The 12909-nt window shown below is 46.3% G+C and overlaps 1 protein-coding gene across 1 annotated transcript; it reads left to right on the top strand.

The window, feature by feature from the left end:
* Window positions 1-458: 458 nt before the first annotated feature.
* Window positions 459-12896, top strand: LOC149348791 (uncharacterized; the record flags this gene model as incomplete). Its single annotated transcript, XM_089541850.1, has 4 exons — window positions 459-657; window positions 4643-4658; window positions 6290-6387; window positions 12766-12896. Coding segments are annotated over exons 1-4 (444 nt in total), but the record flags the coding sequence as incomplete, so codon positions are not given.
* Window positions 12897-12909: the final 13 nt, after the last annotated feature.

The raw sequence follows: 12909 nt of genomic DNA, 5'->3' as shown, positions 1-12909 counted from the left end.
TGGTTAGAATTTGATCCCCTTTTATATAGTGCTTTGTGTACTTTACTGTCTTGCTTGTTTTTGTTCTTTTGTTAACACTACTTTTGTCGCGATGTTTTTCGAGTCGTTCTTTTATTGTCCATCCTGCTAGGGCCACAAAATGGCCTGCGGTATACTTGTAAATAAATAAATCCCTGGCTGTATTGACAGAGTTTTAGCAAGTATTGGTGCGATTGGACGAAAACTGACTACTAGGGCCCTCTATGCTACATGCAGGGAAGAGGGTGACGAGGAGCATGTCTAGGTGGCAGCGGGGTATGTGCGTATTGTGTGTGAGATCCAAAACATGAAACGCGTGCCTGCGAGACAAATGAGTTTGTGCGCAATGAAACTCCAGCTTTATAATTCCTCTTATTGTTTCTTTCTCCTTGCGATACGCGTATTCTAAGTTTACGCAGGTTGCCAGGTCTGCGTTTTGAATGGCGAACGCCGGCGACAACCGTGAGCAGGCGGACAACGCTCTGCAGCGAAGCATGCGCTACGCCTATGACATGGCGCAACAAGCCATGTACGGACCGGCTCAACAGGGAGGTTACTGCGAAATCCCGTACCCGCCAGCGACTCCTGACCCAGACCTGGCAACTGCCCCGAACCAACCGGAAGCAGCAATGTCAATGCGTACGAAACCGCTGCCCTCGGCAGTGCTCTTTGTAATCAGTCAAGCTGCATCATGGAGGAAGGAAAGAACTGGGGAGAGGCGGTTGCGTCACATATTTTGAAGCCGACTTCCCCCTATTCCTCCTCTACTTGGACGTCGTCGCGGCGCGCATGCGCTGCAGGCATTGCAGCAGACGACGACGCTGCGCCAAGCGTTACTATTGGCTGCGCCGTCGGCCAGACTCCCAGCAGTCCTTGCGAAAGCACGTGACTTCTGGCACACTTTTTGGCGCGCGGCTCGGATAGCGAGGGCCTCTTCTGAGTTTTCCTTTCTCCATGAGCTGCCGAGACAAATGACAGACAGACTAAAGCACTAAAAGCGTAGATGCATATTAAAAAAAAACTGCCTGGACCGTCGCATAAATAGAAATAATGTACACTTGAGAACAGGAAGAAAACTGCGTAAAATGTGGCAACAATGCAGAGAAGGTGCGAAAGTTAAGAACATACAAAAGATACAAAAATTACGGAAAACTTTAGCGGCTAAAGTGGTGAAAGGCGAAAGAGCCTGAGTCCTGCATTCTGCTACGCGATTGTTCACTGCACATTTTGTTGGTGCATTAATTAACTGCCAATTAATGACGCTTAAACTTTGCCTTTAGGAGTGGAACGCGACAGCGTGTTGTAGCGCTGCCAGGGAGCCCAAGGAACGCCACCACCCGTTCGGCGCGATGCGTTGCCCTTTGAACGCAACGCTTTTTGAGGAAAGCAAATGGGGCTGTAATTCTCTGTCATCTCGGTGGACACCTGAGGCGCACCGTACAGGAAGGGAGGAAGTGTGAGTGAAAGAAGAAAGAGGGGCCGTAGTGAGGAAAATGAAAATTGTATTTGAGGAAAGGAAATTACGCATTAACTGTCTCACATATCTCAGTAGACACTAGTCGAAAATTGTATTTGAAGAAAGGAAGTTTTGCAGTAACTGTCGCACATATTTCGGTGGACACCCGTCAAAATTCGCGCGCGGTGACGTCACGACAATTTGGACCAATCTAAAACGCGGACAAATACGCCTTGCTCGTCGGTAAATTGGTTTTTGAGGAAAGGAAATGTATCTGTCTCTCATATCTCGGTGAACACCTAAACCTCGCCGTAACGGGAAGGGAGGAAGATGGGAGTGAACGAAAAGACCGTATTCACTAGACGCACCTTTGTTCATTCCAAACTATCGAGCTGGCATGGCGTAGTGGTAGCGTGCTCGACTCGCACTCCGGAGACCGGGGTTCGATTCCCAAGCTCGGCCAATTTCTTACTCGGTTTTATTCATTTATCTGGTCTGACTAGAAAGGTTAATTAGACTAATTGGTTAAGTAAGCAATTAACTAAACTCAGTCAAACTTACTTGGAGCATCACTATACGATCCCTTTAATTGGTTGCATGGTTGTAGCCAAGTACAATTGGCCCCGTTCGAAATTCGCGCTCCGTGACGTCACGACCGTTTCGACCAATTGAAAAGCGTGACATTTCTGTCGACAGCTCCTGCTTACAACGATGAGGCATTAAAGGCTTCCGCCTTAAAATAGGCTACCCCTTCCTCCTTTTCAAGCGGTAGCCAGTATCATCCGTGAGCTTCACAGGCGCTGGGTGCACTTGAGCTGAAGCAGAGACAGGTTTGCGTGGGTCGCTTCACGCTTTGAGAAACACAAGCTCTTGTATCCGACGTACAGCCAGCCAGCGTACAGCCGGCAAGATGTTTAGCTATCTCGCGGCTCCGCCGACTTTTTTTCTGTGAGCCAGGACCTTATATGACGGAGCGAACTTGCGTAAACGTAAAGGCTTAACGTATGCTCGCAGAACGCGTGGAGATGAGAACGCCATCTGCAAGGCTGTACCTTCTGCTGAACACCACCCCTCATTAGCACATGCTGACAAGCCGTCGGTCTGAGCCCGCATATCGTCACTCACCCTTACTGGGCCTTAGTGCTCCCCTTAAGGTTTCTCCTCCCCCTCTTAAACCAGCTGACTTTTAGCAAAAGAGTGGAATGGTTTTGTCTGCGCTCATTTACAGAATGTTCACAATAACAATCGGTCGAAGAAGTAAAATTTGAAAACAGGCCGAGCATAATTAAACATAAGATAGTCTAAAGCATGAATTTTTGTTTTCTTAGTTCGTGGCGTGATCGCCTTACGGATCTTTAAAAACGGCTGTTTTCGGAACTGTTCACCATATCGAGATCATAGAGTTTTACTGTACACTAGAGGGAAAGCTGGCGGCTCTTGACTTCATCCATCAGGGACGCCCGAGGCATGCCGGGAAGACAGCACACCGGATTGACAGTCTTGTTGACTGTGCTACGGATTGGATTTTTTTGGTGGTTCTGTTTCGTTTTCACAGCTGCAGTTTTAACTGATGTTTTGTGTGCTTTGTGTTTGTGTAGTGCAGCTACACACGCAGTTCATTTGAGATCCGAAGCATCCGAAGGCGCTTGACTCGGAAGTGAGCTGAGCACAGTGTCTGGTGCTTGCTAGGCCTCATCTCCATTTGCCCCTTCGCTAGGAGCCATTTACGCAGCAAGCCGAGTTTTGCTCAGCGGGAACCTATGCAACCCGTGCATTCAAATGTGAAAGAAGGGAACGAGATTTTTTTGTGAATCGAGAACTCGATCGACAGTCTGCTGCTGCGACCCCTCGGCACATTTCTCGTATGAACCTCGGAGACACTGATCTTTTAAAAAATTCAGGGGGCACTTTGCCTCTCTAAAGTGCTGCAAGGCGAAAGCCTTTTCTGGCGCACTGTCTGGCATTGACTGCGAGACTGTTTGTGCTGTACTAGTGCTTTATTTGACTACGCACTTTGACTGCACATTACAACTACACACTTTGACTGTCGACTTTGATTGCTTCTTTACCACGACTCTCTCTCTGCTTCGATGAGTTCGGTTGTATCCATGGCTCTGTTCCCTGTGATGAGGTATGCAATGTGGTCACCCACGGACGCCTTACGCCCTCTGTCGGAGCGGACGGCACCTATTTTATTAGTTGTCGTCTGCTCCAAGAGGGGGCGTCAGGCATCCGTGGGTGACCTCATTACTGCGAATCATAACCATTTCGACAAACCGAAAAGCGTGACGCCTCTGCTGACAACCTTCTGTCGACAACGATGAGGCAATAAAGGTTTTCGCCTTAAAACGCATAGTACTTCTACAAGCACAACTTATGTTAACTGTACTCGCCAAGGATAGCGTTTGGTTCTTTTCGAAGACTGGCGGTGGCCGCGCATGGCATGCAGGAACTGGTTGGTTGGTTTATGGGGTTTAACGTCCCAAACAGACTAAGACTATGAGAGACGCCGTAGTGGAGGGCTCCGGAAATTTCGACCACCTGGGGTTCTTTAACGTGCACTGACATCGCACAGTACACGGGCGCCTCTAGAATTTCTCCTCCAAAGAAATTCAACCGCCGCGGCCGGGATCGAACCCGCGTCTTTCGGGTCAGCAGCCGAGCACCATAACCTCTTAGCCACCGTGGTGGCACATGCAGGAACTATTTCCCCTTTCATGAATTAATTCCCGCAAATGCCCGCATGTTGCACTTGTCAGCATGAACATGGCAGTCACTTACTTCGGGTAGGAGAGGTTCGCGCTCCCTAATTCATGTTTTTCTTGGCAAAATTTGTAAACGCAGCATCAGGACATGCCGAGATCCAGCACTTAGTACGAGCAAACTAGTTTCTTATAGAAAGGTGGGGGCGCGGGCAAGTTTCTCATGGCCCGAACATTTCTTATGCACGCAGATAGGACGCGTCCCGCAATTGCAGATTACACCAATGCAGCGTTTCTGTTCTTCAAAATGCGAAAGCGGAAGCTTTTAAAGTGCAATATTTTAAGCGTGAACAACTTTTTTGAAAGAATATTTGCTCCGAAAAGTGTGTTTGCTAACTCATAGAAACTGCACAGCTTGTCGAAACGTTAACATGGTGTGCTCAGACGTTTTTGTGTTTTCTTGCAGCGTTCAAAGATAAAGAGTAAGTAACGTTGGAGTTATTCTGTACGGTTCAGTAGTCTTTTATTACTTTTTCGCCTTTCAGGAATACAAGCCACAAAAGTTGGAATAACTTCGAGAGCAGTCAAGCCTGTGTTGAAGCTTTCTGTCCAATTTCTTTTCTTTACTGCAGTTTTGTAATGAGCGCAACACGTGACCACGATTCAGATTATGAAGTTCTGCTTTGGAAAAATGATTACATTTTCGCGCTCAGCCGAGAGAGGTTGTGATGATGTAGGCGGATATCATGCATGTTTTCGTTATACATGTGTATGACGTCACTTAACAAAACATGCTCTCTGTTCTTGCCATTGTTTCTGGATGTCTTTATGATGACTGCGCAATTAGTCGTGTGTGCTTGGAGAGAAGCACACAAGGCAAATACTTTATTGGGGTAATAAGCATGGTTAACAGCAACCTGAGCGAAGGCGGAGGAATAAAATGCAGGCACTTTTAGAGTTATTAAAATCATAATTCACTGCAGAATTTTTTTATTCTTTTAGGGTGCTCTAATGCAGTACCGTAGTCTTGCTAGCGGAGGCACAAGGCTGCAAAAAAAAAAAAACTGCAGGGAATGCCTAACTGACGCTTTCAACGTGTGCCCCGTTTCAACAATTCACTGAGAAATATCATTGCTTCTCTACGCGGTGATTTGAGTTTAAAAATCTTAGTTCTGTGTTAAAAAGCTTATTAAGACTGCGCATGGATGTAAGGGAAATCAGGTCGATAGAAGATGCGGAGCTGAAAGCTGTTGCTGTAAACCACTACTGCCATGTAGAAGGGGTCATGGGCCTAGTCAAGCTGTCGAGACAACTTCTAGCTCTTGACCCTTTCCAGGATCTATTATTTCTGGAAAAATAAAGAATTGAATTGAACTTGTGACTCTTCTGTATAAATCAGCCATGTTGTTCCAGCCTTGACCGGAGTTAAATTTCACACTAATTGCGAGTAAACTTTGAGGATGACGAGAAAATTAGGGGCGCCGACAAGAAAAAAATATAACGACGTTTCGCCTCCCGCGCGGGAATCTTGTCCACTCTTTCTTTTAGTTGGCGCATTTTTAAAAAAATTTTTCGTCTTGTACTATCCCGACCAAACGAGCTTCTGTCAAAATCCTGACTTCAAACTTCGGAGGATGCGTCCGTGTGGACGAAGTTAGAGCCACGTTCCATCAAACAATCGACATTGCCAGACAGCTGTAGTGTACTCCATCGGAACATTTGCGTTAATAAAGTGTTTAAACCATACGTGGATGCGATTTCTCAATAATGCCTTCCTTAGATTTCGTAGAGAAATAACGAAGGCCTCCAGCACAGAGAAACTTCCTCAGCTGCAATCCCAAATTGAAGAACTTCCTTGTTACTCGCGATCAGAGGGGCCAGACCACAGAGTTGCACGGAGGTTCAAAGCGTCTGCGCGCCAACCTACAATATAAGAACGAAGGACCACGAAGCTTCAGTGGATATCGGCCAATGCGGCTAAGCATAATCGGGTAGCGGCTCCAAGTTCATTCCATTACCATAAGATTGACGATAAACTGTTCGAAATGAAATCTGAAACCTTCAAGGCTCTCTTCAATGAACGTCTTTTTTTTTCGCGCTCTCTCTCGCACAGGGAAGAGAAAAGCAACTTGATGCAGACGGTGATAATTTGCGGCATGATATTCTTCATACTCACCACAGTGGCCATTTCAGCGATAGCGATGATGAGCGGTGAGCATTTTGGAGCCGTAGCGCTTTCGTTTTATGCAGTACACTCAATTTTGTTTAGTTGTCGGCTGTATCAAAGAGATTTGATATGCTTCAGATTTATGCTATTATAAGCTTGATCAAAGAAACCATGCTCTAAAATGTCTTGTATGCGTCAGGGCCCACGTCTTGCCTGAACGTTTTCTAGCGGTCGGAGGATTCCTTTCCGACCGTGTTTTTTTTTTAAGGCGAAAGCCTTTAAAGCCTCATACTGCCGTGACCAAGACTTGTTAGCAAATGTGTCCGCGTTTCGGATGCATGCCTTATATGGGTATATGCCAATCAATAGCCAATCGATACTTAAAGGTGCACTGAAGAGGAATCTGAACTCATCTTTTTGCCGCGGGAACTCGATCTACACGTTCCGAGCTTCCTTAGAAACTGCGATGTACTGCCCTGTGTGGCCGATTTCCCAATTAAATCGAATTAACGTCCGGCTCCCGCCTTTTTTTTTTAATTCTGCCTCGTACGGTGGGCGGAGTCGACCAACGTGTGGAGCGCCTTTCACCCAGTCCCGTGGCGGCTTGCCGCTCTGCCATCGGCGGAGTAATACGTAGTAGTCCGTAGTAGCAAATAGTCCGCGCGTATTTTTATTTCTTCGGGCTTATTTTGCGGCTATATTATCTGCGAATGAAGCTATTTATTCATTGAAACCTAAATATCAAAATAAATTGAAAGCAAAGCCTCCACGGGACTGGGTGAAAGGCGCTCCAAGCGTTGGTCGACTCCGCCCACCGTACGAGGCAGAATTAAAAAAAAAGGCGGGAGCCGGACGTTAATTCGTTTTAATTGGGGAAATCGGCCACACAGGGCAATAAGTCACTGTTTCTAAGAATGCTAGGAACGTGTGGATAGAGTTCCCGCGGCAAAAAGACATGTTCAGAATCCTCTTCAGTGCACCTTTAATCAGGTGCAATCGAAAGGCATCGGAACATAATATAAAGGGAATTTGGCTCAATGGCTATGGTGCTCGGCTGCTGGCCCTAAAGACGCGGGTTCGATCCCGGCCGCGGCGGCTGAATTTCTTTGGAGGAGAAATTCGAGGCCCGTGTACTGTGCGATGTCAGTGCAAGTAAAGAACCCCAGGTGGTCGAAATTTCCGGAGCCCTCCACTACGGCGTCTCTCATAGCCTTAGTCGCTTTGGGACGTTAAACCCCATAAACCAACCAACCAACCATTTCATGACTATTTCATTGTACTTAATGACTAAATGACTAATTTGTAATTAGTAGTAGTTAAGAAGTGGCATGTGGTACTGTGCACTGCGCCTGTACCTTAACTAACACTAATTAGTGTACTTGCTAAGGTCACGTTAACTACCGCTAACCATACCGCCAACCGCCAACTCGCAGCTCATGCACAGGACTCGTTTAAGCTCAACAATTTTTTGCTGGACATGGAACATTACCAAAAAGACGTTGAAATCATCCACCAAGCTCAGATCCATCATGACCCTGAGGCACTCCTGGCCAGAGATGGACTTCACCCTAATTTTTTTGGCGTCCAAGTAATGGCAGACAACATAAAGTACCGGCTGAGAAACACATTTAAGCGGACGCTACAGCCCACTCATGCTCCCTGTCCCACTCTGGCCAACACTCAACAACAGACCACCCACAAAAGCGACAACACCCAGGAACGAACACAGCCTCCCCCCGCTAGGACCCAGGACACATCCACACAGTTCATTCCAGAGACTCGCGACGCTGGCACACAGACGGTAACCGTGGATCGCACACCAGCGGAACAGCACGTAGGAATCCCACCGAAAGTAGCCACTAAACAACAAAGCCACCACTTCACACAGATACCTAAGCGATTAGTGACGCACACTAGCACCCAGATTGTCACCGACGCGGACCTCGACACCGATACCACCCCCAAACAGAAGTCCCCTAAACACACAACACCCGTCAAGAGGTCCACTCGGCACAAGCGCAGATGACTTACATCTGGCAGCACCAATCGCCCCGAACCCAAAAGACGAATTTTCCTGGTCGCCAGAAAACTAGCCACTAAACAAACTAACTACCGATTCCACCTACACACTTACATATCCTACTCGCAGCACAGGACAATACCCAAAGGACTTCGAGTTAATGTTAGGTGCTCTCTCGGTGCGCTCAGGCCTGAACTTCTCGCTCGATGGGAAAAGGTTTCAAATGACGCATCTCTTTCATTCATAGCTATTTTAAAAGAACATTGTCAAGAGCACTTAAATTCCCTCGATGATCAACTTAGTAAGATAGAACTAAATTCGGACGAAAGCCAGGCACTAGCAGATTTTGTAGCCAGAAGGGAACGCAAGCTGCCCGATAAACAACAGCGTAAACAAATTAGAGATAAATTTCCGCCAGATACGAATACATCTGGACAGTTTAACAACCGCCCACAATTTCGATACAGACAAAAGATACACCTTTTCTGCCGCAGGTCACTGACAGCAACATTGTCTATATTTCCAAATCCATAAGTGATAGCGACAAACGGATTCGGAAGCATGGCCTTACATTTTGTCCAACTAACAATTTTAACGAGTATGAACTTCACAGAGATCTCACAGAATTTGCGCGAAGATTGTGAATTAAGGAATTCTTTGCCGAAAAAACGAACACCCCGATTACTAACCTAGCTCTTTCCTGTAACACGTGGTCAGCACGTGCTCGCCCTACTCAAGTAACCAGCCTTAATCCCATCCCTCTCAAAGCCGAAAGCACGTGGACGCCGGAAGCGCAGCAGAGTCCCGAATTAGACTTGTACATTAAATCTGTCTCGAAAGAAATTATAGACCAAACAAAGCAAGCCCGAAAACGCAGAAACGTTACCCCGACGGAACAGGCTACTCTGAACCACTTAGCTTCTAGAACCGATATAGTCATTTAGCCTGCAGACAAAGGAGGTAGCATAGTTATCCTACCGGCCGAAAAATACAAAAAAGAAGCTTTTAGGCAAATCAACAACCCTTGTCATTATAGGAAATTAGATTCAGACCCCACTTCAGAGTTCTCCAAATTGATTCTGAACAAACTGGCAAACTTATTATCAAGGGAACTTCTTCAAGGGAAGTGGTAGTCCGACTACCACTTCTTAAATCCGCTAAACAAACAGGCAGGACGCTTTTACCTACTTCACAAAATCCATAAGGTTTCCGCAGAAGACTTGTTTACCGCAGATATCCCCGGCAGACCTATCGTTTCAAACAATAACACGCCCACAGAGCACTTATCAATTTTCCTGAACAACTATCTTGCAGATATTCCCACCAACCTCCCTTCCTTTGTCGAGGATACACCGCACTTTCTCCGCATAATAGAGTCTCTGAATGACGCTTCCATTATCCCAGCAGATAGCATAGTTGTCACACTTGACGTCGCCGCTTTGTACACAAATATTCCCATAAATGAAGGTATCGACGCACTCTCCAAAATTCTAACTCAAAGTCCTCAGCCGCACGAAACTGAAGTGTACCTCACGCTACTTGAATTGGTACTAACACTCAATTACTTTGAATTCGATTCTTCTTACTACCTTCAAGTATTTGGAACAAGCATGGGCACTCCCTTTGCACCCACCTACGCGAACATTTTTATGGGGCTACTAGAATCTAAACTTCTAAATTCATTTCTAAAAAAACCACTTATATACCTGCGTTACATAGACGACATTTTCATGATATGGGTAATCCAGTAATATGCTACCTTGTCTACCTTGTCTTTTTGTGTCGTCTTTCTGTGCGCATAAAATAAATCTGACATGATATGGGAGCATGGGGCTGAGACCCTGAAGGCATTCGTCACACATTTCAATTCATGCCACTCCAGCATTAAATTCACCTTCAACTCCTCGAAAACGCAAGTCAATTTCCTTGACACCACTGTCCATTTAGAAAATAGCATGCTCAAAACCACACTTTACAGGAAGCCTACTGACCGACAACAATACTTAGATTTCACTAGCCATCATCCAAGACATTGCAAACAAGGTATATTCGTAGGACAGGCAACGAGACTAAGAAGAATATGTAGCGACGACGACGACTACCTGAAACACCTCCACTCACTAAAAAACACACTAATCATCAGAAACCATCCACAGACGCGTTAATAATGCGTTCCATCGAGCAACCACTTTGAAACGAGATGTAGTTCTTAAAAAACGAACAAAAGCTAACAGTCAGCGACCTCCTGCACTTATAACGAAATACTCAAACGCGCTTCCAAACATAAACAATATCCTGCGGAAATACCACCCCATTTTAACTGGTAACGACCGTCTCAAGAAAATTATTCCCGACGCACCAAGGGTAACATACAGACGCAACACAAACCTGAAGGACATCCTGGTGCATGCTAGGCTCGGTAAGAAACCACCACCGACAGTAACTTCATGCTCTCGACCTAGATGCAAGACATGCAAACATTTACAAAGGGACACTATGGTTAAAAGTACGGCAAGTGATTTCAGTTTCGATATAAAGACCAGTTTTGACTGCACATCGTCCAATATTATCTACATGCTCCAGTGATCCTTCTGCCAGCAACAATATATCGGAGAAACCGGGCAAACAATGAGTGCCAGATTAAACGGGCACCGGGCTGACACAACACGGAATGAACAGAAGGCTGTGTCAACCCATTTTAATCAACGCCATCACAAATTCGACGAACTCAGATTGTTCATTCTTCAGTCAGGCTTCAAATCGACTAGGGACAGAAAATACAGAGAAGCATTTCTAATCCACAAATTTAAAACACTGCAACCAACAGGGATTAACATGTCCAGAGGAAACCTGGAATTTCTCAGGTACATTCCAGGGTTAGCATAATTTTAAATTAACAAATGTCTTGCACGTGGTCAGACCATTTCCTAGAACCTCGCATAAGTATATTATCGCTCTTTGCACCCTTCCCACGTCATATCTTCCACGCCATTTCCGGCCTTCTCACCCTCTCCCTTTGTTCACCTTTTTTTTTCTCCTAATCCCCTACTATCAGTTCTCGGAAACCATGACATTCCTGTTACCCCCTCCGCCCCACCTTTTGGCTTTCTCTGAACTCGAGCCATTCCCCCCCTTTCTTTCTCCTTCCAGTGCCAGCCTATTTTGTATGCCTTGTTCTCATTTCCCTGTACCACGCTGACTAATCCTCTTATCTGAGTTTTCCAGGTCCACCCAGCGCCTCCCCCCCGTCGCAGCCCCTTCAAAGCCTTTGTTCATTACACACCCCCCGGATAAGTTTTTCCACTATTGCAGCTTAACGAATCACGATTCACCTCCCTCCCCTTCCTGACACGCATCCCCTCTCACACAACTTTCCTTCCCCACCCCCGGGGCCTTCCTCCTCGGAGCGAAGGCCCTATTTAATCCCTGCCAATGATGAACGCTTTGCCCAGACGAAGACAAGTCCCCTTGTCGAAACGTTGGCTCAAGCAACCTGAGGTTTTCCGCTCCCTTGTTCATTTTGTGATTGCCAAGGACCATCTACCACACCCTCTCTCTACCATACATTAACTAGTATCACGAAATGTGCAAGTCACGCTTAACTATCATTAACCATAATTAATAGTTAGACGTTTCTACACGTTTCATAAGCATTGTGTCGAACATTCTAGAGAGTTCCATCACTTGACAGGTGAGTGACAGTACATGATGCATGGAATTACAACAATGGTAAAGACTAATTAGCCTAATTAACCTTTCTATTCAGACCACATAAATAAATAAAACAGAGTAGGAAATTCGTCGAGTTGGGGAATCGAACCAGGGTCACCGGAGTGCGAGACGAGCACGCTAAGCACTCCACCATGCCAGCTCGATGATTTGGAATGAACAAAGGCGCGTCTAGCTAATAGGCGTCTTCGTTCACTCCCATCTTCCTCCCTTTTCTTACTGCGAGGTTCAGGTGTCCACCGAGATAAGCGAGAGAGATACATTTCCTTTCCTCAAAAAAACAATTTACCATCGAGCAAGGCGCAGAGCCGAAATGGCGATGGCGTTCTGTGGAATCCCTGGCAGCGTTGCAAGACGCTGTCGCATTCCACTCTTAGAGGCGAAGCTTAACATCTTAACCTCACATCAGTGACACAAGCAGGAACACTGCGCTTAACTTCCGCCTCACCGCACTTTAGGTCAACAAAGTGCCCCCTGAATTTTTTTTTGTGGTGTCAAAAATTTCCTTTTCATGGCCCTTTCTCTTTCGTTAAACCGTGTGCGTTGCTCTGCCACTCATTTGAGGATTTGTCGTTTCATTCCTCGCCATTTGCATGCGCCCACTATCCCTTTTTCGTCTGTTCAACAGCATTCGGTACAATCAAAATAGATTAACTTATAAACGCGTGCGCAGATACCCCTGCCTTTACCACCGAGAAGGGGGAAGACGACTTCCTAGACCTGAGCTACCCCGCTCCGCAACCCGAACGACGCGAACGCCAGGTCATCTACATCCGAATAACGAAACCGCAAACCAAGGCCACCTTGGCGCCTACAA

This window comes from Amblyomma mixtum, chromosome 4 (genome assembly GCF_055824585.1).
Source record: "Amblyomma mixtum isolate Tamu chromosome 4, ASM5582458v1, whole genome shotgun sequence".
NCBI lineage: Eukaryota > Metazoa > Arthropoda > Arachnida > Ixodida > Ixodidae > Amblyomma > Amblyomma mixtum.
Note: the sequence above shows the minus strand (reverse complement) of the source record. Positions and strands in the feature narration are given on the sequence as shown.